Raw genomic sequence first — 25,310 nt, 5'->3', positions numbered from 1 at the left:
TCTAATAAGGATTTTTTTAAATTTCTATCATCCATGTGTAGGTGACAATTGTGATCAAGTATTTCTTCCAATTTGGGTTCTTTCCCTGGAATCAGCTGGTGGAATTGAACAAGGACAAACCTTTATACCCAACTAATATTATAGGTGTGGAAAAGAAAGATGGTTATGTTCTTTATGACCTCATTCAGCTCCTGACTCTTTTCTTCCATCGATCAATTTTGAAGGTACAGTTTTAACAGTTAACCAGCACGTGTTGATAATTGTCGCTGTAATATTCCTAGAGACTGTGAACATTAGGATTGGTGACAGTGCTGAAGGGTCAGTGGATGGTGTCTACTGTATGCTTTAAAACACACACACACAAACAGTTATATTCATTTAGTGGACATTTTCTCCAATACTCTGTGCTCAATAATGTAACTTATAATAAATCTGGGAGCAAATGTTCCCATATTTCCACCCTGGGTTGAACATGCAATAATTAATTCACACATGTGGGAATTGCATACATTCTGTACAATAGCTTAATGCCTGATATGCTAAATTCTACTCCTAGTTTAAGCCAGAACCTCAGAGAGCTACAACTTGGAGTGGATCATATTGCTTTTCATCTCCATCCCAACCTCTGCCTACCACCTTGTAGCATTGCTTTTCTTGGGTAGTTTTTTGTCATGAAACCGCTAGCTTTAGTGAGAGACCATACATTCAATGGTCTGGTGACACCAGTGCTGTGCTTTGCTTCTTGGAAGCTCATTGTTGAGAAAGCTGCTTATCACACTGCTCTGGGAAGATCTGCCTACAGGGTGACCTGTCTCAGGGTCAGTAACTCTTGTCATCCTCCTGAGCAACTATGTGGGCTTTTTCTTCTTGTTTACTATGAACTGTAAGCTAAGCTTGTAAATGATAACAATTAGAAAGTATTGCATAGCATACATTTTATGTGATGATATACCTATTGTCACAATCTTACTTTTCTTTTCTTACCTATGTCTCCTTTTATAAAATATTTACATTTATTTTATCAAGTAGTATCTTTATTAGTTCCTGTTTAGAACAGGCTTGACCTAAGTTAATACATACACACACATCCTATATAATAAAAGCATAATATAATAAAAGCATTTATTTGTCCTTTCAGATGAAGCGGGAGCTGCGAGGGCAGAGGCAGAGGCAGCCACTGTGGCGCCAGGGGGCCAAGCCCTTTGCACGAATTTCATGCATCGGGTCTCTAGTGTGTGTGTGTGTATATATATACCCATACATATGTAACACTGTGTTCAACTTCTGTCATACTTAGTGGGCTATTTCAAATTGGGTTCATCTGTGTATAGCTTTGGTCAAGATCTTTTTTCTCTCTTCTGTCACCTTGCAAGTGCCCAAGTCCCTAACCTTTCATTTTGCAGTCATCTTACCTATGTTATTGGGTTGTGGCAGGTTTTCAAATGTATGTTATTCAAGGAAATCAGTTAGCCAAAATTGAACTTGCCCAAAAGCTCTAGTTTTTCTGATGAATATGCTAATTTTCTGAATTAATCCACTTTACTAATTCTTGTTATGACTATATTAATATATTAACTTTATATCTTTTTAGTTCCAGAAACTAGTTAAAATTTAAGCATTTAAAACATAAAAAAAACATAATGGTATAATTTTGGCCACTTTACAATTATCTTAAAACTTTTGTATCCTTTTGCATGTCATTTAAAATTTTTTATAAACCTTTAGGCATTTTTACTACTTTTCATCAATAATCAAATGGTTTAACAGCTACAATTTTATATTTAAAGTGTACAATAAAAAAAGTTGATATTTTATATTATATACTTTAATTTCTTCTTTGAAAATTTCATTTACTGTACATAGTGAATGTATATGAGATTTGAGGTACTAGTATTATGCTAAAATATTGGATAATGATATGAAAAATACTTTTTGGAATGATAAATCTTTTCATGAAAAAAAACCCACCTCTTATAGAATGCTGCTATGGAAACCAAAAATGAAAACTATGTAGGAATTTGAAAAGTGGTTAAAACTATCCTATTTAGCCCTAACCGGTTTGGCTCAGTGGATAGAGCATCGGCCTGCGGACTCAAGGGTCCCAGGTTCGATTCCAGTCAAGGGCATGTACCTTGGTTGCGGGCACAACCCCAGTGGGGAGTGTGCAGGAGGCAGCTGATTGATGTATCTCTCTCATCGATATTTCTAACTCTCTATCCCTCTCCCTTCCTCTCTGTAAAAAATAAAATATATTTTTAAAAAACTATCCTATTTAGTATTAATTGCTGCAATTTTACAAATAATTAGAAGAATTAACAAACTTAAATGTACTACTAAAAAGTAGGGAAAGAATCTAAATATGTTAAAATGTTGGCAAAAGACAAAACAATTTTTTAAATGATTTGAAAGAAATTAGTATAAACTGAAAAATCCCACTATGAACACCTAAAATGTTTGTTTGTAAGAATACATTCATTTGATATGGTTAAAAATAGTATATCTATAAATAAATATTTAAGAGTAATTTGTAAATTAGGCGACTTTGTCTTTTGATGAACTAATTATTCTCTGAGTTGGTTTTTGACCAATTAATTTTTAGCAAATTGGCCTGGAGCTCTTATTCCCCAACGTATGTGTCAGAGGGAGGACTGGTCAAGGCCTTGGGGAACAAATGTAGAGTCTGGCTGTCTGGGTGCTCAGGAGGCTGTGAGTTCATTGGGGAGCAGCAAGTTCAATTTAGCATGTCAGGGTGACTTGTGGTTCAGGTAGCATCATGCTCCAGGAAGGCCTCTGCTCTCCTCCTTTTCCGCTGTCATTTCTCCCCTCTTTATCAGCCCCTTTCATCCCATTTCCCTGAAGCAAAACCCAAGCTCTGCAGAATGCATCATAATCTGTTTCACATGTGGACCAACATTTTTTGAGTTAAGTATTTGCAGCTCTGTTTCTGAGTCAGCCATGGATGATTCAAGGATTCACATCATGTGTTATGCAGCTTGGGTAGGGACAGCATTATTATTATTCAAGTGCAGATATTTAGTAAACATGGGGCTGAATTCACCCACTTATACTTCAAATTGATCCTTGGAGTGCTAGTCATAAGCATAGAGAGGTGTGTTCTGAAAAGCACTTCTGCTCACAGAACAAGTCAAGAGATTGTAATTTTGCCTTTTTTCTACCTGCCAAACATCACCTGTCTCCATCTCACTTAATTAGCCAAACTTTTATCATCTTACCTACCCATATCCACTCTACTGGGACCATCATAAAATTATAGATAATTAGCTTTCTTAGAATCTCCCCCTGCCTTGTTTTTCTCATCTTTTTTAATTGCAGCTTTATTGAGGTATAATCGACAAAATTATAAAATATTTAAACTGGACATGTGGTGATTAGATAAATGCATACATTGTGAAAGGATTCACCCATCTGTGTAATTAACACATTCATCACCTCACATATGTATTCTTTTTTTTAATGAGAATATTTAAGTTCCATTCTCTTTGCAAATTTCAGTTACATAACAACAGATAATAACACAGTGTTACCAAATATAGTCACTCTATTTTGCCTTTGGTTTTCTAATCTTGGGGGATAGTTTGTTCTCTGAGTTATTATAGGGCAGAACACCAGCTCCCTCACCTGAAACAGCAATCTGAATTGTCCCTTCCCATGCTTTCTCAGTGCCATGGCCTATGGGATGAAGATGACATTACCGACAGTGGGACTGACAAGGAAGAGTCAGATGATGAGCTGTCCCTCAGTCATGGCAGAAGGGACTCCTCTGATTCTCTGAAATCCATCAACCTGGCTGCGTCCACAGAGTCAGTGCACGTGTCCTTCCCTGAGCAGCTGACGGCTGTCCGCAGGAAACGTTCCAACAGCAGCTCCCAGATATCCCACAGATCCAGCTTTTCTTCAAATAGGTCTCAAAGAGGTATCCCTGGGCTGGAAATACCCACTGAGGTTCTCCTTTTGCTGGTGCCAGTGTGTCTGGGGCAGGGAGTTTGTTGGGTGCTACCAAGCAGACAGGTATTGTGATGTGAATTGAAAGTGCTTTGAAATCAGACAGACCCGAGTTCAAGTGCTGACTCAGCTGTGTGTGTGACCTGGGGCAGTCACATCATTGCATTGCTCTAAATGTCTAATTCCTTCCAGGACAAGGACTCCAGATAATTGTGAAAAGTGGCCAGCATAGTGCAAGGACCTAATAAGTGTTGGGCATACAGTAGTTTTAAAATCAGATCCACAGATTCTGCTGGGTGTCCAGAGTGCTGTAAATCACAACTTATTTCAAAATATATTTATATTTCATTGATGGGAACTTTCAGCTATACTATCTAATAATTTGCTCATGTATTTATTAATTTCTTACTAAGCAGTGAGTGCAATCAGAAAGTAGATATGCCTTCCAGTTGCCACTCTAGGAGTAATTGGGTATTTGTATTTATAGCCCTCCTGTATGAAACTTACCAAATACTTGTGTACAGTCATGCATTGTATGACTTTTTGATCAACGATCAACAATGGACCACGTATATGATGGTGGTCTACCATATAGCCTAGGAGGGTAGTAGGCTGTACCATCTAGATTTGTGTACACTCTGTGTTGTTCACACAACCACAAAATTGCCTACTGACACATTACTCAGAATCTATACCCAAAGCATGTATCATTAGTTGGTGCATGACTATATTCATCTTCAGAATATACTTCTCAGGCAGATGCTGGAAGGTCCTCATATTCATTTTACAGTTAGAGAAATGAGGACATGAGAAAAGGGATGGGCCATGGACCCAACCTGAAAAACCTGCATCCTAGGCCCCCCAGGTAGTACTAAAAAAGCTGCTCTTCCCATGTGTTTCTTCCTGGGACAGAGATCACATAACAATCCAGGGATGACTCAGCATGGGTGTACAAACCCATAGATACATTTTACCTCCGAAGCAGACTTGAGACAGCAGATTCCCAATGTTCAGTCACTGCTCTGACAGGCATGTGTGTTCGTTCTTCCCTCTGAGTCTGTTTCAAGCCATCCCTTTGCCATGGGGGCCCCAGGGACTCCTTTGATACCTATGTCAATTAGTCCATGCCTCACAGTGCATCTTGGCTTCTTTTTATTCCTAGGCAGCACAAGCACCCGAAACAGCAGTCAAAAAGGAAGCAGTGTTTTGAGCATTAAGCAAAGAAGCAAAAGGGAACTTTACCTGGAAAAGCTTCAAGAACATTTAATCAGAGCAAAAGCACTTACCATAAAGAAGTGAGTGCATGCAAACACTTGGATTGTGGGTTTTATTTTAGGGCTGGGGGACTTTGGGAAATAATTGATAGCAATCATTTCATATATACCAAAGGTGAAGAACAGAGAAGTGGCTTCTCATATCACAAATATCCTCTTAAGGCAGAAAAAAAATGACCCATTTTTAAAAATAATAGTATTTTTAAAAATCACTTTTCAATAGTGTTATTCATTTTTACATTTGTTGCATTTAGAAACACATAAATAAATAATCTCAGAAGCTCACAGTAGGTAATTCAGGCATTATCATGGAAAGACTACTGGATAGAGAGGAATTTCCTGTCAAAGCCGGAAGGGCCTCAGACATACACTCTCCTCCTAGAGAGGAGAGACTGAGGCACGTGGTCGGGAGATGGTTTGTCATTGTCATATAGCCGGTCTCCAACAAAATGCACAGGTTCTTCCCAAGTGTCAGGGCTGCAGACAAGCAGCAGATGAGGAAGAAACATAGAGGATGTGCAGCAGGGCTGGTCCTGAATATGGGCTCTGAGGCCAGGAGGGCCATCCACACCTGAACATGGCCTTGAACTGAAGGTAAAACCCAGAGCACAGTAAAGATAAGGCAGAGGCTGGACAGACAAGCTAGAGCCAGGAGGACATGGTAACAACAGAGCAAAGTGAACTCAAAAGCCCAGGGTACTCCCTGGGAACCACGAGAAGAGAGGCCCAGGACCCACCTGGGGGAAGGGCAGGGCTGCCTATTGATGACCTGGCGCCTGGTCAGCCCTTCAGGTCTAAGCACCCTGGTGTATTCCCATGTATTTCTCAGTCCAGCCCTGTGCCTCAGGTCTTACTGCTACCTTCATTTTACAAAAGAGGAAATGAAAACTAGGAGAGTTAAGTAGCATGCTCAAGGTCTCACAGGTGCAGAGTAAATGAATCGGGTGACAAACCACCTAAATTTCAGGGCTTTATATCACTGTAGCACAAAAAAAAGGTTCGTGGTCCTACCTTGCCAGTGAACTTGTATGCACTCTGTTCGAGCAGGAGCCACCCCCAGCAGGACTGTCCTGAGGCTGAGAGAGGGAGGTCTAACCCGTTTGGAAAGAGGAATAGAATGACTGTAGAATCTGGTCATTTCTCCACTTGTACCTCTCCTGAAGCAAGGGGGTGGGGGGTCCCTGTTTTGCAGGACTCTGCAAATATATGTGCCCATCAGACAGTTCTTCTACAACCTCATCCACCCAGACTACAGCGCTGTGACCGACGTGTATGTGCTTATGTTCCTGGCTGACACTGTTGACTTCATCATCATCGTCTTTGGCTTTTGGGCCTTCGGGGTAGGTAAAGGCCACCATGCAGCCAATAACTAATAGTGATCTGTCCTGAAATGCCACTCAGGCCTGAACCTGTTGTCTCTTTCCCAGAAACACTCAGCAGCCGCAGACATCACCTCTTCTCTGTCCGAGGACCAGGTGCCCGGGCCGTTTCTGGTGATGGTCCTCATTCAGTTTGGAACCATGGTGGTGGACCGAGCACTGTACCTCAGAAAGACCGTATTAGGAAAGGTCATTTTTCAGGTCATTCTTGTGTTTGGAATTCACTTCTGGATGTTCTTCATCTTGCCTGTAGTGACTGAGAGGTAAGGTCTTTAGAAGCTGTTGCTGCTGGTTAAGATGGGTTGGACATGGGAGATTTACAAAGAGTAGCCCAAAGTTTGATAGGGAAAGACCTGGTAAGATCCTGGAGGCTAATACCGCTTTCCCTCTATCACCTTGAACCCTAAGCATCTTCTGTGTTAACCTTCAGTTCTCCAAGGACTCCACGTCCTCCCAAATCTCAAAACCCTTCCTTCTCTTCTCTTCCGCCTCCAACCCACAGTGCCTCTTCTTCCTCACTCTTTAGATCTCAGTCCAGGTGTCACTTTTCCCAGGTCTTCTCATCCCGCACCTCAGACTTAGTGCTTAATGCATGAACGGATGAATGTGTCAATCAATAACAGAAAAATAAGGGAGACAGCTATAAATAGGAACTGTTAGGTTATGATAGTAAAGGGTCCACAGAAGGGGCACATGGACTGGTCCATATGATGTAATAAGAATTATATTTTTAATAAACATCATTAAAAGTCTTCATGTATAACATTAATTTGATCTTATATATCAGAGTCATTCATAGCCAAGCCTTAAGAATAACATGTCAATAAGTCTGGCTAATTGGAAGTGTGAATGAAAAGTAATGAAAATGGATTGAACTTTACAAAATTATGGTTGTACATTTTTCTTTTTTTCTTTCTGAGCTTTAATTTTGGACAGAGTAGCCGCAGCATCCACATTGTGAGAAAATGTTAATAGTAAATTTACTTAACAGCAATTTATTTTATTTATGGCTTAAACAACTGACTAATGCACTAATACCTTAGAGGCACCATTCACAGGATTTTTTTTTATTACCCTACCTTTTGCCTTTGAAGTGATCAATGATACATAGTGAATTTCTTAGAATTGACTGAATTGACTTAAATGCTAGAGGGGCAATTAGGCTTTTTTAAAAAATCCTAAACTGGTATCCTTTTACCAGAAGAGGATTCCATTCCCTCACTTTTCTGAATGTTTCTGTTTTAGGAAATTCAGCCAGAACCTGGTTGCTCAGCTTTGGTACTTTGTGAAATGTGTTTACTTTGGGTTGTCTGCCTACCAAATCCGTTGTGGCTACCCAACACGAGTGCTTGGAAACTTCCTCACAAAGAGCTACAATTACGTCAACCTCTTCCTGTTTCAAGGGTAAGGACACACGCTGTGTGCCATAGTTGCTCACAGAGGGGAGGCTGCCAAGTGAAAGGCATTCTGCTTCCTACCTGGGAAGGAACAGGAAGAGGAAGAGTGCTGATGTACAGGAATGTAGATCACCATGAAACTCTTACAGTATTTAGCAAAAGAACAGATATGCTTCTTGAAATACCTTTCTATGTGTAGTTGCCACTCACCTAGCCAGGATGTTGTTCTAGGATCATCCACAGGGGTTAATTTTCTATTTCTATATCCTGCATAATTACCGTGATAATATTTTGGGATTCATGATCCTTAAGTATAAATATATTTCTGGGCACAATGAAACAGAATATTTGGAACCTAGACTGTTCCAAAATACCTTTGGAATTTTGCATGTACAATAAGTCCATCCATTGAATAGGCCATTTATTCCCCCTAACATCAGTGGGAATGCCACATGACTTGCTTATTCCTGGTAGTAAGTTTGCTGCAGAAGGAAGCATATTATTCTTCCATGTGAGAATTTTATTGGTTGCATCTCCTCTCTGTTTGCTCAGGAAGCAGACATAAAAATCAGACTGACTGCATGAAAAATCAGTCTGCTCCTGGCACGGCTGGCTCCTACTTAGCACCAAACCTGGGGGCTAGGGACTTGGTCATAAAAGTGGTATTGAGCATGCTCAGATGTTAGGAACCTCCTGTGTGGAACAGTGTTTCACTTAGTGCCATCCTGTACGGGGCTGATATTTCTTCCCTGTGTTGAATTAGTGCCCTCTGGACAAAGCTGTGTAGCCCACAGGAGAATACCAAGCAGTAACCCAAGCTGTTGTGAGGGCTGTGGAATGAACCTAGACCCTCCAGCCTTGGAGAAGCTGTCAGTCCAGAAACAGGGGGAAGTCCCCAGACTTGAGAGGAGCCCAGGCCAACCTAGTCCCAAATGAAATATAAGAGACTGAGCCAGAGTCCTGTTGGCCTTAGTCATCTAGTAAGTCTACTGTGTGACCCCAAAGACATGTCCTGTTTCCTCTGATGGCTGTCATTTGCCCTGATTTTTCACTTACAAGGTGTATTAACTTTCCCAGCTCATTCAACAACAACGCCCCAACAATTCAACAAGCCTGTGACCAGCAGATTATTGTAACATGAACAAATAAATGCTTACAAAAGCTAAATTATAGATATTTGCAGATGATATCATTTTATATAGAGAAAATCCTAAAGACTTGCCCCCAAAAACTTGAGAACTAATCAATGAATTCAGTAAACTTGCAGGATATAAAATCAACATACAGAAATCAGTTGTGTTTCAACCACTAATAATGAAATATCTGGGAAAAAATAAAGAAAAACTTTCATTTACAATAACATCAAAACAATAAAATACTTAGAAATACATTTAACCAAAGAAGTGAAAGATTTGTACAATTTCTTATAAAAGAAATTGAAGAAGACACCTTTAAACACTTAAAAAGGGAATACCAGTTTGTTAAGACCATCAGCCAAAATAGAAAAGAAAAAAAAAAAGGAAAGAAAAAAGGAATGGAAAATACCAATTCATTTATTAGACTTCTAATGAAAAGCAGTTGTATTCCAAGTTGGCTTTTACCATAAGGGTCACCTTGAGAATTTTTTCTAAGATCTAAGAGCTAAGACATCAAGTAACTGCATGAGTTCCCAGGGTTAGCTGGATATTGGGGGCCATCCCAGAACTGTCTCTCTAACAAGACGTGGTTTCTGCCAGGTTCCGCCTTGTTCCATTTTTGACTGAGCTAAGGGCTGTGATGGACTGGGTGTGGACAGACACGACCTTGAGCCTCTCCAGCTGGATCTGTGTGGAGGACATCTATGCTCACATATTCATCCTGAAGTGTTGGCGGGAGTCGGAAAAAGTAAGCCAATAAAAATGCCTTATCCCTATTTGTCTCTCTTAGATACAGACTGGTTATAAGATTAATGTGAACTTTTGCAAGTTTTGTGGCCAAATAAATGGAGACAGGGACAAAACTACTAGGATTTATAAATGTCCTATTGATTTTCACCCCACTAGAGTAGGGAATTTTGGACATACTGCTGTCTTAGCAATAGCATCCAGATGTGTTCGTCTTTTGGCCACTGTGTATTGTAGTTATTTTTAAAAGAAGAAATTATATATTGCTGTGTGACTCAATAATTCTTAAATGACTCATTGGGGAACAGGAGGAAATTTGCTATGGTGGAGAAAAGTGGGGTGAGGTAGCTTGGATTCAGGCTCACCACCTGATGTCCTTTTTGATGAGGGACAGACAATGTTACTGCTTTGTGCCAAGGAAATTGAAGTGCAAATACTTGATTATTCTTCCAGGTTGAATGTTAAGGTTAAAAATAGAATTACAATTATTTATAGGATTCTCAAGTTCAATGTATGAAGCAGGAATCTCTTGCATAATAACAATAGAAATACTCAAGCAACATTAACTGAGATGGTGTGAAATGTCTTTTTTTCTCATCTCTTTGAAAAAGTCCCCTCTAGTCCATGTAATCTCTGTATTCTGCAGTTTCTTCTGAGAATTTTAGCTTTGTAGTCATGGGGCCATTTGTACCTCTGTGTTTCTGGCATTTGTGGGAGTGAAGGAGATGAGGCTGGTAGTATATTTGTATTAGATTTTCCTAATTTTTAAGGTACAAGGGAATTGATATAAGGACAGAATATGAGAGCCAATCTACCAAAGGGACATAGAGGGTAGAAATCAGAGTGACAAAGGATCTGTAAATCATATGAAAACAAGGAGGAAGAACCAAGAATTATTTAGTCTGAACAATTATTTTAAAAAGGGGGGGAGGGGACAAACTATTTGAAATATTGGAAAATAGATTACAATTTTTAATTAATTTGTAAGATCCAAGAAAAGTAGACAAAAGCTCCAGTAAGTCGCAATGGAACGTAAAGATCTTCCTAAAAATCACAGAAAATAAATTGAAGACACCTTTAAACATTTAAAAAGGGAATCCCTGTTTGTTAAAACCATTAAAAAGAAAAGAAAAGAAAAGAAAAGAAAAGAAAAAAGAAAAGAAAAGAAAAGAAAATCGTACCCTTTGCGACAGAATGGATAGACCTGGAGAACATTATGCTATGTGAAATAAGCCAGTCAGAGAAAGACAAGTGCCATATGATTTCATTTATATGTGGAATGAACAAAATAAACAAACAAACAAAATAGAAACAAACTCATAGATACAGAGAACAGACTGAGAGCTGTCAGAGGGGAGGAGGGTTGGGGAGCTGGGTGAAAAAGGCAAAGGGATTAAGCAAAAAGAGAGAGAGAGAGAGAGAGCTCATAGACACAGACAATGGCATGGTGATTACTGTGACTACCAGAGGGAAAGGGGGGTTGGAGAGGTAGAACAGGGTAAAGGGGGATAAACGGTGATGAAGAGATTTGACTTGGGGTGGGAAACACACAATACAATATACAGATGATGTATTATAGAATTGTACACCTGAAATCTATATAATTTTACTAACAAACGTCACCCCAATAAATTAAATTTAAAAAAGAAATAAAAGCCTCATTTTAATGTATCACCTTAATTTAAATATATGCTTCTACCTTATGCTGAGTCTATGGCTATTTAAATCACACTTGGTAAAACATTTTGAGAAATCTGGGTATGTGCGAGGTAAGTATTAGGGATTTTAAATGAATCTGACACTAGTTTCTACTTCATCCCATAAGAGACTGAAACATTACCAGTAATTATCACTTTTCCATATTGAATGTAATATGTTCCTGGGGTTTCATAAATACACTTTATGAAGAAACAACAATTTCCTGAGAGGCCAGTGTTGGTGTGAGCACACACAATGCAAGCCACTCGCTCCTAGTCATATTTTACCATGATTTCCATGCAGCCACTTCCCCAAACACTTTTTTTAAACATGCTTCTATTAACTTCAGAAAGAGGAAGGGAGAGGGAAAGAGGGATAGAAACATCAATGATGAGAATCACAGATTGGCTGCCTCCCACACGCCCCCTCCTGGCGATCAGCCTGCAACCTGGGCATGTGTCCTGACGGGAATCAAACTGTGACCTCCTGGTTCATGGGTGGAGGCTCAACCACTGAGCAACACTGGCTGTGCCAAAACACTTTAAGAAGCTGTTTGGAAATGCAGCATGACCGGAACTGCAAACTGGAACTCTTGGTCAAGAGTTGGCTCGCCTAGGAAAGGGGTGATGGAGCAGCATAGAACAGGAAGGTGACAGTTGCTTTGAACATGAAGGTAAAGAAAGCCTCATAATTAGAGAGGCCAAAGGTCTTGGCCCTGTTCTGCCCTGGGAAATGCATGGAGGGGTGAGCAGAGAAGGGGGAGGAGGTATGGGGATTACTGGGAGCTTTTCGAGGGGAACCTCAAAGATACTAGCCTTCGGGAGAGGAACCAACATGGTCCCACAACAGGCAGAAGAGACTCAAACTGCTCTTGACAGGGAATAGATAAATCTCCTTTAACACACCAAGCTCTCCATTTTGTAATACTAGGGTGCTGTTGGAGTGGGTTAAGTGGACCATTGTCTAAACTGGCCTCATTGAGAAAATAATGAAAAAGCAAATCTGTGGTGTATGAATACGTATTTCCAAATTTTAAATATTTTAGTTTTTCTTTTAAAATAGAAAAATTTATACAATAATATCAAATTCCAATGCAAAGGTATTAAAATACTGTCCTTAATATGAACCTCACCCAACTTCACAGCAGAGTCATTTAGAAGCATTATCTTTAGGGCACTGAGTCAATAATGCTTCCCATACTGGCTCTGCCCCGCCCTCCAGCCCAGCTCGTGTCCTCATGGTTCCAAGTCCATATTCAGGAGCTACTCAGTGTCAAAGCTTGGAGAGCTCTTTAGCAGTGAGTGTCCTTTAAAGTCCCCAGAGAGGTCTCTGCAGGCTTCCAGACCTTTCTCTTAGTTTATAACCCAGAGCTCAGTGCCTGCAGGTAGAATGCACATTATTTGTTCTCACCCTAACCTACTGAAATGAATTCATCCTAATGGAGTGTGAGCCCCAGGTAGGGAAGGGGGGACAGCTTCCAGATTATATATATAGCCTAAGTCCAGGGGTCACCCTGGAAGGAAAATAGGTCACTGAGAAGCAACATTTAATAAGCAAGGAATATGCATATAGAGCTGGAGCAGTTTTAATATCAGACAGCAAAGCAGGCTCCTTTCCACCTTGCCCATAGCCTCTAAGACAGAGCTTAGTGGGTCCCTTGGTAAAGCAAATGGAAGTGATTCCAGCCCTACTAAGTGCTCTTGTCACGCAAGTCCCTTATGTGACACACACACCTACCACCACCCTCAACCCCACCCCTCTCAGCATCGCACCCAAGCAGAGAGAAGCCCCTGTGGAGTCACAGTACCAAGAGGACTGTGCTGATCTTACAGATCTTACGGCATGCCTTGGACAACATTGTTTTGACAACACGTGATTAATGAAGTGAAAAATGTTTTTCCACCCACTAGCGGGGGGAGAAGGGTTCAGTTGAAAGGCACAGCTTTTGAATGCTCAGGAATTTAAAGTAAAATGTCTTTCTCCCACATGATCCCATAAAACCAGAGGCTTTATTCAACACAGAATTTGATCCATTTGTCCTGAGGTTTAGCACCAACAAAACCCACAGAACAATTTTAAGGAGAAAGTCACTGAGGTCCTGTTGGTCCCTCATGGCACCATGTGGAGATGTGTAGGGAGCTCATCACGTCTTCATTCACTACCTAACTTGGTTCCCAGTTTGGGCCAAGGTTGCTCCCCCACTTCAGAGCAAACAGAGCAGAATCAGGACTGAATCAAGTCACAACCCCATGAGACGAGCACTCATCCACCCCACCTGCTTCTCAGGGGACAGTGGCCTGAGCCTTGTGTGAACTCTTCTGTTGCAGAGATACCCTCAGCCCCGGGGGCAGAAGAAGAAGAAAGTGGTGAAGTACGGCATGGGAGGCATGATCATCGTTCTGCTCATCTGTATTGTCTGGTTTCCTCTTCTCTTCATGTCTTTGATCAAATCTGTCGCCGGGGTGATCAACCAGCCCCTGGATGTCTCGGTCACAATTACCCTGGGAGGTTACCAGGTAATGGCTGTGCACTTCCTCCAGGTCTCACTCACCTGCAAGTACCTTACCTCACAAGGCACTCTTTCCTGATAACCCCCTACAGGACGTGTAGTTACAGTTTGCCAATCCACATTTCCTATCTAAATTTTGACTTCTCAGCAAATATGTGATGTTTGAAATAAGGGCAGAAGGCTGTGAAAGGAGAGGTCTGTTCTGGTTTTGGGTGCAGGAATAATCACTTCAGAAAGAGCTCTCTGAGGCGAGTTGTCCCTGGGTGCTCAGAGGGTGACATCCTCCGCAAAGCTTTTCCCTTTGACCCGGGAGGCAGAGAAGAGCTTCAGAATGTTCACAGCACTGTGTCTCTTGTTTTCCAGCCTATTTTCACAATGAGTGCCCAGCAAAGCCAGCTGAAAGTTATGGACCATTCCAAGTTTAATGCCTTTATGAAAGCTTTCTCTAGTGACACTGTAAGTAAATGTGTATAATAGATTTCTATGAAGAGCTTTCATCTCGGTGAGCTGAGGGGTTGTCATATTATTCACTATTTTGCCATGGCCTAGGAGGGGGGATTTTCAGAGATTATCAGTTGTACACAACAGATTCCTAGCCACTGGCTACTTTGATAATCAAAGACATCATTTCTATATTATTGGATGCAAGTGTTAATAATCATAATTTTATTTCAGAATATTCCAATGTAAGCTCAACAGGAGTTGATCCTTTTAAAATATTTTTAATTTTTTAAGTTTTGAAAGATATTTATTCTTTTTACTGGTCCAGGGGCCCTCAAACTTTTTAAACAGGGCGCCAGTTCACTGTCCCTCAGACCATTGGAGGGCCGGACTATAGTTTAAAAAAAAAACTACGAACAAATTCCTATGCACACTGCACATATCTTATTTTGAAGTAAAAAAACAAAATGGGAACAAATACAATATTTGTATTTGCATGTGGCCCGCGGGCCGTAGTTTGAGGACCCCTGGGTTGGTCTATTCTGAGAATCTATCCTAAAGAAGTAATTAAAAATATGGGAAAAGCACTATGTTGGTACCTACTTTTGACAACATTCCCTGTATTAGTAAAAACTGGAAGCAGCTTGAGGATTCAACAAGTAGGGACTGGTTGAATAAGTCATGGCATGTCTATGTAGTGAATTTGATTAGCTCTGTCTACCCTAGGGTGGTTGTAGTAGAAGAAGGGGGCTTTATATTTTCTTGACATACTTTGTATTTTCTTTACATACAATCTTGTCTGAATATTTTCCAAGCCACTTCTGGAATTAAAAAAATAATCATTACCTTTTACAATTAAAATTTTCTTTACAAATAATATTTTATAGAGTTTTAAAAATGTGTCTTTTTTATTTTAGAGAGAAGAAGGAAGAGGAAGAGAGAGATAAAAACATCGATGAGAGAGAAACATCAGTCGGTTGCCTCCACTTGCCCCCTACTGGGGATCCTGCAACCCAGGCTTGTGTCCTGACCATATGGAACCAGTGACCTCTCGCTTCATGAGTTGACTCTCAACTACTGAGCAACACCAGCCTGGCTACAAATAATATTTATTATTTAATTTTTACAAAGTGATTAGGCAGTCCCTGCTGGTGTAGCTTAGTAATTAGAGCATTGGTCTGTACATCAGAGGGTCTTGGGTTCAATTCCTCATCAAGGGCCATTACCTGGGTTGCAGGTTCCATCCCCATTCCTGGTTGGGGTACCTGTGGGAGGCAGCCAATCAATGTATATCTCTCTCATATCAATGCTTCTCTCTCTCTCCCCCTGCCCCCTCCCTTCACCTCTCTCTCAAGTGAGGATTTTTTAAAAAGTGATTAGGTAAGCAGAGGCTTTTCTCTTCTGTAAAATTATTGGTGTAATGCACACTGTCAAAACCAATCTTGAGGGATGAACATCTGTGAGGACAGAGCCAGGATTCCTGGGTCGATGAAATTTGACTATCTCACGAGAGAGACATTTCCCAATAGTTGATAAATTTCCTTCTTAGTGGGAAAGAAGAAAGACACTAAGTCACCTGGTTTACCTTTACTGTTTAACTTGAGTGATTCCATAGCTGTATTGGTTTGGCAGCATCGCCACTGGGCTTTGATGATGTCACTGGGAGGGGAATAAAGTCGGTGCAATGGGACACCAAGATAATCTGTATAGAAATTTTCCTTTCAAAGAAGAAATGATGTCTATACAGTCAGTGAAGAGGAAGAGTAATAACTTTCTTTATGCATCACTGTGTGTATGATCTGTTTATGCGTGTGTATTTGTGTGCATACAGGGTGCTATGCAATTTCTAGAAAATTATGAAAAAGAAGACATAACAGTAGCAGAACTGGAAGGAAACTCAAATTCTTTATGGACCATCAGCCCTCCCAGTAAGCAGAAAATGATACACGAACTCCTGGACCCCAATAGTAGCTTCTCTGTTGTTTTTTCATGGAGTATTCAGAGGTAGTTACTGTATTTCCATGCATAATTTCCCCTTTTCCCCAATCTAAACTTGGGGTGGGGTGGGGAGCATAAAAAGATAGAAAAAAATATATTCATGTGGATCTTAGTTCACATTACATCCTGGGAACATTCATTCAATGCTACAGCTAACATTTTTGTTTATTGAATAATTGTTTGCCTGGGAATCATTGACAAAAATACTTACTACATTTCTTTTTTTCTACTAAGTTTCTTGTTTTTTCCTTCTAATTATCACCTGTGGAAATTTTTTAATTGATTTTTAGAAAGAGAGGAAAGGGAGGGAGAGAGAGAAAGAGAAAAAAAGAAAGAGAGAGAGAGAGAGATGAGAGAGAAACATCCATCAGTTGCCTCCTATACATGCCCCAACAAGGGACCGAACCCACAACCTAGGCATGTCACCCAGACTGGAAATGGAATCTACAACCTTTTGGTGTACAGGACAATGCTCCAACCAACTAGGCCACTGGGCCAGGGCTAAGTTCCATTTCAAAGAGAGGCTAGCAATGAGTTCTGTGAGCAAGAGAGAAAGGTAGAGAGGAAAGAGGGTGATGACTTATAAAATGAAACAGAACCTGAATGTATTGTAAGATTTCCCTAAAAGGTTGAAGTTTGGTCTTTTATCTGATTTTTTCCTTTTCTTTTTTTGTTTTACTGAATTTATTCATAAAACCATACAGGTTTCAAGTGTACAACTCAATCAAACATCACCTGCACACTGCATCATGCGACCATTGCCCCAAGCAAAGTATCTCTCAGTCCCTATTCCCTACCCCACACCTCTTTGCCCACCTCCACCAACCTCCCATTCCCCTTTCCTTCTGGCCATCACCACACTGTTGTCTGTGTCTATGTGTTATACACATGTTTTTTGCTTAATTTTTTTACTTTCTGCCATTGAAAATTCGGTCTTAATAATAAAGAATATGCAGCCTTTGGACCCCGGCTTCTCACTTGCATCTCTCCAACACCCAGGGAGCCCTAGCAGATCTTTCCTCCAAGTGTGATATGTGAGAGCAGCGTGGCAGACCCAGGAGAGGAGAGCTGAGGGAAATTGCTCTTCACCTATCCTGCGCCAATGGCCAGCATGTGGCCGCTACTTCACCTGTTTAGACAGAGCATGTCTTAGGAAAAGTTCTGGCATCCCAAAGCCAGACGTGCTAGAGAAGAAGTTCAGGGGCCTCAACACAATATACCAACTGATTGTTTCTTACACCACACTTGTGACTGAGGACTCTGTACAAGTTTATTTGTCAATCTAGCTTTAGGTTCATGTAGGTCCACAATTCTAGCTTCTTCGATGGAATTAAGAAGAATTATGATAGGCACAGAAGAAAGCCTTCTAGAATGTAAAGTGAATTCACTAGGAAAGAGTAAAGAAATATTCCAAAGAGTAAAGAAATATTCCAAAGTTCATAATTTAAAAGAATTTCTTTAATTTTCTTTTCTCCTTTAAATGTCCCAAATTCCTCACATGGAATTCTGTGCTGCCAAAAAATTTACTTCTTAGCCTTTCTTTGAAGACCTACCAAAAAAATAACAACATGAAACATCAACTTCTGATTGAAAATTTTTTTTAAATGTGGATTCCATTAGTCACCATGAACACCAACTTCATTGGATTGACATAAAGAGAGTTCTGGAAATGCTTATCAGAGCAGCAAGATGCTTTCTCTTTTGCTCAGTAGACTGTGCCTCCTCATCTGCCATTTGTGTTAAAAGTGTGTGTGGTTTCCCTGGGATTTACTAAGTTGGTTGTCTAAGAAACTGGACTTAAAGCTGAGATGGACAGAAAGGGCTGGGGTTGACAATCGTGGACCCAATAAAACCTTGGTGAGATTAATAACATTAAGAGTCAAGTGAGTTTATAATTTCTCTTCCAGACTTCTGAATAATCATTGACATTGACGTTTTGTGCTTTTTTCTTCACAGAAACATGAGTCTGGGTGCAAAAGCAGAAGTAGCAACAGATAAGCTTACTTTTCCTCTTAAAAATATTACTCGAGAGAATATAGCTAAAATGATAGCTGGCAACGACACACAAAGTTCAACAACACCAGTGTAAGTTGATTGTTCCTGTTACTATAGCTTGAATAGGTGTATGTTCCTGGTAAAGAATCTCTACCTACGAATTCATCATGTGCAAGAAATGCAATCATCATTTTTGGATAACTCAAGTGAATTTCTGTTTGGGGGCCTCATTGTGCTAGATTAAAGCAACTCTATCGTCTTCCCTCTCGCTCTCTGTCCCCTAGCCAGCGAGTATTGCTCTCACCCCTGAGCAGCAAGCCGTGCTGTTGTATTCTGTAATCACCAAAAGCCAGGGGAAGACTCTGCAAGACCCCTTTCCTGTTGTTCCTGCTGCAGGGTCACTGAATGCCTAGCTAATGAATGGGGGGAGGGGGAGGGTAGACAAAAGGTAAACAGAAATTTGAGGAGGAATTTATATCTTAACATATTATCATGCCCTATAAGTGCTCCATTTCAAACACATCCAAGCTGTGAGGTTTAGATTCTAATATAAGAACTAGTAGGAGAGAAAAAATGCTATTGGTCTAAAACTGCTAAATGATGTCCACTAGCCATTTCCCAGTTCTGTGGCCAGTCTGCCCTGGCCCCATTTTTATGCTTTGAATATGAGAAACACCATGACGCAACCCTCAGACAGATTCCTGACTAAAACATTCTTTGTTAATCAATGAAGTTGGAGGTCCCTTGAAGATTGTCAGGTCCTCCTCTATCACTTCCCAGGTGCAAAAACAGGTCTAGAACGATGGAATAGCCTTCTCAGGTGACCCAGCTCATCTCTGCAGAGGTAGGATAAGGTTCAGGTCACCAGTTCTCTCCTCACACCTCACTTGTATCAATAGATCAAATGCAGTCCACCCGATTATTGATATTTTTGAAATCCTAAAAATTAAAAGAGCGCTCAATGTTATTAATACAAATGATAGGCTCTTAGCAAGAAAGACAGCCCTTTGCTTCAGAAACAGTAACAGATATGGGAACATCTCTGCATCAGTTTTAAGGCATTAATTAGCTTGTGTATGGTGTTTAGATAAATGAGCATTTGGATAGAACCTGATGAATATTTTTGGATTCACAAAGGAAAAAGTAAAGTGAATTCACAAGGAAAGAGTAAAGAAATATTCCAAAGGGGATAGTTCATAATTTAAAAGAATTTCTTTAATTTTATTTTCTCCTTTAAATGTCGGAGAATTCTGATTATAACGAATACCCATAAAGGATGGTGACTACACAGTGTATAGACATATAAAGACTCTTGCCATTATTTGTTTGGTATAAGGTCAAAATAGCAATAAAAAATCAATTTTACATGGTTAAACAACTAAAACTCAATTACCTCTTTTTTCTTTCTTTATGCACAGGACTATCGAAAGGATCTACCCATATTATGTGAAAGCACCTAGTGATTCTAACTCCAAACCTATAAAGCAACTTCTATCTGGTAAGAATGAGAGGGAATCACTCAATCATTCTTTTTCATCTTTCTTTTATTCAACACCTAGGGTTTGCATTTTTCAGCCTCTATCAAACTCCTTTCCAGTTTTCTTTCCCTTGGGAGAAGCATAAGGCTCCTGGCTGTGCTCACCAGCCAGAGGAGTCATTCGCTCAGCTGGGATCCATGTTCTTTGTTTTCTTTTTCTGTTTATTGATATAGAACCTGATTGACTCCAATTCATATTTAATGACTTACGTTACTGCTTAGTCAGCCTGTTTACTTGTTTCTATTAGCAACCATATCTGTGGCAGAAAACTGCCTCTTACAGTGTTAAATACGAAGGCCCCACAATAAGAGCAATGAAAAGATAGTAGGAAATGTACTTGATTCAGCCCACGGGTGATTAAATATCAATAGTAGTGCTCCAGGGACTGTGTTTCCCCCATACAACCATGATGGGAATGAATTGATGTCTAACTAGTTGTTGGGAGTTATCAGCAAAGATGCCCATGTGATGGGTCTTTCCCTCTATGGCTGTTATTCTGCTGCCCTGCACATGTGGCCACAGCGACTGACCTTTTTAGTAAAAAAGAGAAACCCCATACACACCTAGGCCCACTCTTTCTTTTCACTTGCATTGTTAACATGGCCATGTGGACATCCTGGAATCATATGCTGTGGACGGGAACCAGGTTTTGCCATCTGAAGACTGTTGTTGATGTGAATTAAATCCCAAAATGCTCATGCTAACTTGATTTTATATTTTTTCTCTTTCAGAAAATAATTTCATGAATATCACCATCATTTTGTCCAGAGATAATACAGTTAAATCTAATAGTGAATGGTGGGTTCTCAATCTGACTGGAACTAGACTCTACAATCAGCATGCCCAGGCCTTAGAGCTGGTGGTCTTCAATGACAAAGTCAGCCCCCCCAGTCTGGGCTTCCTGGCTGGCTATGGGTAAGGACCCATTTAACAATTAACAGTTACAAGAGTCTATGTCTGCTAACCACTATGCTGAATTCATAAACTAATACAAAATGATATCAGATGTAAACTGTAATTGAAAAATAAAATTGAAAAAAATGCCCCTCAAAAAAAAAACAACACATTTCTGTTCTTTAAAAAGGAGTCTACTTCTGTACCATATAAAGTTGAAGATGGGAAGCCATTTATATTCTTAAAATTTTCCAGTTTTGTAGCTGAAATATTAAATTCACAGATCCTTGACCCTTCATCTTAAAAAATAAGGAACCAGAGTCCCAAAGACGTCCCAAGCCTTGTGTGGCTCACACTGCTAATGATGGGACTAGAAGCTGTATTTCCGGCTTGTGAACAATATCTTCCTGTTAAGCACAGTTTGATTGATGTGATTCCATGTTTAAACTTAGAAATTAGCATAAATTTATCTTTCTTTGCTTAGATTTCCTTATGCCCTTAGAAGATATAGGATCAATTAGAAACCATAGTTTTGGACAAGTCCAATGTTACCCTTTAACCACATTCTGATGCTTAAAATCCTAGGACACTGTCACACATCCCCTACAAGTAGAATTAGAAACTTTTCCATTTTCCAGGATAAACCTCTTAAGAAATCACTGTCTAACCAAAGTTTTATTATAAAAATGAATCTCTAACAAATGCAGTATTATTAAAGTGAAAGTGTTAGGTACAAAAAAGTATACAGAGTATAATTGGATTTCTACCAAATATATGATATGGTTGATACATGTATTATATGCGGTAAAGTCACCTGAAGTTCATATGTGAAACTGTTAAAATTAGTAAATTCCAAAATGTGAGATTTTACAGGACTTTTCTTTTTCAAATCTTACAGTTCTGTAATGTGTAATTTTTTTTAGAAAGAACATAAATTGCCTTTTTTATCATCAAAAAGTAAATGTTTTCACCAGAGAAAAACTGTAAGCTTTGCTAAGTTTACCACATCCTCTATGGATTTTGAAAGAAAACGTTATGCTTTTCTTTTAGATGCGTTCTATTTACCATATTTAACTGCTAGCTACCATTTCTGCTTAATTTTTTTTTTTTTAGTATCATGGGCCTGTATGCTTCCGTCGTCCTTGTGATTGGGAAGTTTGTCCGCGAGTTCTTCAGTGGGATTTCTCACTCCATCATGTTTGAAGAGCTTCCCAACGTGGACCGAATTTTGAAGTTGTGCACAGACATTTTTTTAGTTCGAGAGACGGGGGAACTGGAACTAGAGGAAGATCTCTATGCCAAATTAATATTCCTCTACCGCTCACCAGAAACCATGATCAAATGGACTAGAGAAAAAACAAATTGATACCTTAGGACACAGACTGCAAATCAAGATACCATTTGAATTTTCAAAAACAGAAAAAAGCACAATATTCTCATAAGAGCTATGCATTTCTCATTCGATGGAAATGGATTCTCTTCTGACAGGCGGCCAGAGGGAGTTGGCTTCCTTTTGTCGTCAAAGCTACCTTGCAGGTTCAGGCGCTGTTGAAAAAGTTATTTGTAATTCCATTTCTCTGAATCAGGGCTACTTGGTTTATGTTTTAATCAACAGTGTCTTGCATTCTGATAGACTATGTGAAGGAATCGTTGATGGGTCTCCTCCCTCAGAGAAACAGAAGAGAAGAAGGAAGAAGGAAGGAGGCCATGTTTTCCTGTGTGGGGGACCTTGCCCTTCCTGATGAGATGCTACAATACAGGCCACAGCGCTCTGTCGCCAATGGGGAAGCTTCTATGGGGAGAACAGATGGACCTCAGCACAACCCGAATATGCAACAGCAATAGGAGGCTGAAAACTCCTAAACATTTCTAGGAGGAAAAGAGAGAGGGAGCTGATGACCCTTGAAGATGCCAGTGGATGGATAAGCCTCATTCTAAGCAAAAAGATAACTTAGTGACACTCTTACTGCCTTATCTTAACTGAAGATTAATAATTTTTTTTCCCATTAAACACCAGTGACTTCTCAGGAAAAAAAAAAAAAGCAGCAAAACAAATATGTGGACACTGGCTTTGTTGAGACCCAGCTAGTGATTCACGTCAATGGTGGTGGCTGTTCTACTTCAGAGAGCTCATTACTGCTCCTGGTGAAACACAGACAAGAAGTAGGAAGATGGAAACTGCCGCCCAGCAGCGGTGGAGTACCTTGACTTTGTAACTCTTTATTAACTGAGGTCATGAGCACTCTCCTACCTTCTCCATCCCCCAACATGCTTTTTCCCATTTCAATGATTTAAAGCAATGGTTTTCCAGTATGTGACATTTTCCTTCCTGTTTTTCAGGTATATCAAAGAGTTTACATATTCCAATTCACATTTTTACATCTGAGACGGGTTTTTTAAGTTCATAATTATGAAAGAAATATGTATATTGAGCTTGGGGAAATAAACAATGGCCTTTTCTTAAATTATTGTTATTGGTAATACAACCTCTTCATTAAATAACATTGTAGCATGGAAATTTATGACTGAAATGTAGTTTTCATTCCATATTAAAATACAGTTTCTGAGAAGAATCACTGAATGGACTAGAATATGACAAGAAAAATGATCCTATGTAGTTTGAGTTCAGGACTGACTCAAAATAAAGCACATCTTGCAAAGTCATTTTAGGAATATTCTTCATTCTGTCTTTTTGCATTATTTGTTTTAAGTGTTGTGTACAAGGCGTTTTTTAAAATTGTCTGAGATAAGAATTCACTTGTTAGTTTGATTGGGGTTTTTTTCTCTCATATAGGTGCTCTGTGTGAATAACACAAGCAGGAAATAACTGTAGCAAATTAATTTCCAGAGGAAAGTATTACAGTGAATATGGGGCTTTAAAAAAAATAGCAGAGTTCAAATGATGTTCAATGTATTCTAGAGAATTAGTGAATATTTGTTCAACTATGAAAGCTAGCGTACTTCCAGCCTGCCGAAATAAACGAGTCCAATCATTGAAACAATAAACTCAAACCACTCAGGGAACTCCGGCCCATGTTCTGATTTCCCGACAACAGGAAGGAATCATTGTGCATATTTCTGAATCTGAATTCTTTCTTTTTAAAATGTCAACAGGGAATTTCCAGAGAGCACATTATAACACATTTAGGAAAGAGGAAAGTTGAAAAATGCTCCTGAAAAAAAAGTGTAAGGTCAAAGTATATCAGATTGTAATATTCCTCAAGAAAACAATTCCCAGGTTTCAAGAAAAAAAAAGCCTCCCTGTGTGTAAGGGGGAAAATATCAAAGGTGTTGACATAAGAAATGTCCAAACTTGTAGAGAATTTTTGGAAGAGGTTATTTGAGCCAAACATCTGCCAGGAGCAAGATCTCAAATGCTCAGGAGAATGACAGTTCTGTAGTTTCTTTTACGCCTTAAAAATTAAGGAGGGGATGTAAGGAAGATTACGTGGAGGTGGGAGAAAGCAAGGTACAGATTGGATTACAAAAGAGTTAAGATTATTTCCTTTAAGGTTGTTATTTCAAAGGTCTGTTAACTTAGATGCACGGAGTGGGCAGGGCTTGCTGAAGGCAAAGATAAGCCTTTTAGTAAAGAAGTTATACGCCTGGGGCATGACTACCCACCAAGGCCTGCCCAGGTAGGAATTTATGATCCAATCACCCTGTGGGGTTACTTTCCATAGAACCCCTTTTGCTCACAAAGGACATATGGAAGGTTAACTTACAGAAACGGTAGGAGAGCAGACCTCCCAGGGAGGCATGTGCTGGATGGAGTGGAGCTGGAACAGAGCCTGAGGTGGCCTGGCTTCTAGTCCTGGCTTGGCCACCATCAGGCTGGAACCCAGACCCCTCTCCAAACTTCTATGTGACGATATGAAAGGATCGTGAGGCCGTCACCAGCCACACTCTAAGCCCCAAAGGAGCGCCTGCCCTGGCCCAGTAGATGCCGCTTACAAACCCAGATCGCCCCCTTCGGCCGGGTCCTCTGCAGATGCCTCTGAGATGGACTGGCACCTGACGACATTTGGAAGAGTGGCCCCCCTGGGAGTGACGCTGGTCAGCAAGGAGGGCAGGACTAGGCAGAGGGACAAGATTACCAGCCCTGCAGCTGCAATTGAGGTTCACCCACCCCTGCGGGCACTCGGGAGCTGGCACAGCCCTTTCTTGTCCCCAGCAAAGGCATCAGCAAGGCATCGCCACAGCCACCCCTGAGCGCGGCTTCTCCATGGAGGAGGCGTTCCCTGTGGCTGGAGCTTACTGCCTCTGAGGGCACAATTGCCCACGAACAATTGGTTCTCAGGGACCGCATTGTTTGGAGTAAGAGCTACTTTTTAAATAAAA

At 40.2% G+C, this 25,310-nt stretch overlaps 1 protein-coding gene across 3 annotated transcripts in view; it reads left to right on the top strand.

Moving 5' to 3' along the window:
• Nucleotides 1–23,611, top strand: part of PIEZO2 (piezo type mechanosensitive ion channel component 2) — a 328,473-nt gene extending 304,862 nt beyond the window's left edge. For all 3 annotated transcript variants that reach the window (XM_070420673.1, XM_070420674.1, XM_070420672.1), the window contains 14 exons: nucleotides 42–224; nucleotides 3,682–3,934; nucleotides 5,126–5,258; nucleotides 6,430–6,577; nucleotides 6,665–6,879; nucleotides 7,862–8,020; nucleotides 9,750–9,897; nucleotides 13,922–14,110; nucleotides 14,467–14,559; nucleotides 16,376–16,548; nucleotides 18,499–18,627; nucleotides 19,956–20,035; nucleotides 20,807–20,990; nucleotides 22,083–23,611. In XM_070420673.1, the coding sequence (XP_070276774.1) occupies nucleotides 42–224; nucleotides 3,682–3,934; nucleotides 5,126–5,258; nucleotides 6,430–6,577; nucleotides 6,665–6,879; nucleotides 7,862–8,020; nucleotides 9,750–9,897; nucleotides 13,922–14,110; nucleotides 14,467–14,559; nucleotides 16,376–16,548; nucleotides 18,499–18,627; nucleotides 19,956–20,035; nucleotides 20,807–20,990; nucleotides 22,083–22,335 (2,340 nt within the window). In that variant the 3' untranslated portion in view covers nucleotides 22,336–23,611. The remainder of the gene's footprint in view (nucleotides 1–41; nucleotides 225–3,681; nucleotides 3,935–5,125; nucleotides 5,259–6,429; nucleotides 6,578–6,664; nucleotides 6,880–7,861; nucleotides 8,021–9,749; nucleotides 9,898–13,921; nucleotides 14,111–14,466; nucleotides 14,560–16,375; nucleotides 16,549–18,498; nucleotides 18,628–19,955; nucleotides 20,036–20,806; nucleotides 20,991–22,082) is intronic.
• The last annotated feature ends 1,699 nt before the right edge of the window (nucleotides 23,612–25,310 follow it).

Source organism: Myotis yumanensis, unplaced genomic scaffold (genome assembly GCF_028538775.1).
Source record: "Myotis yumanensis isolate MYYU_CA2020_CCGP unplaced genomic scaffold, mMyoYum1.0.hap1 SCAF_7, whole genome shotgun sequence".
Lineage (NCBI taxonomy): Eukaryota > Metazoa > Chordata > Mammalia > Chiroptera > Vespertilionidae > Myotis > Myotis yumanensis.
The sequence above is the reverse complement of the archived record's forward strand: the minus strand, read 5'-3'. Positions and strand labels throughout refer to the sequence as shown.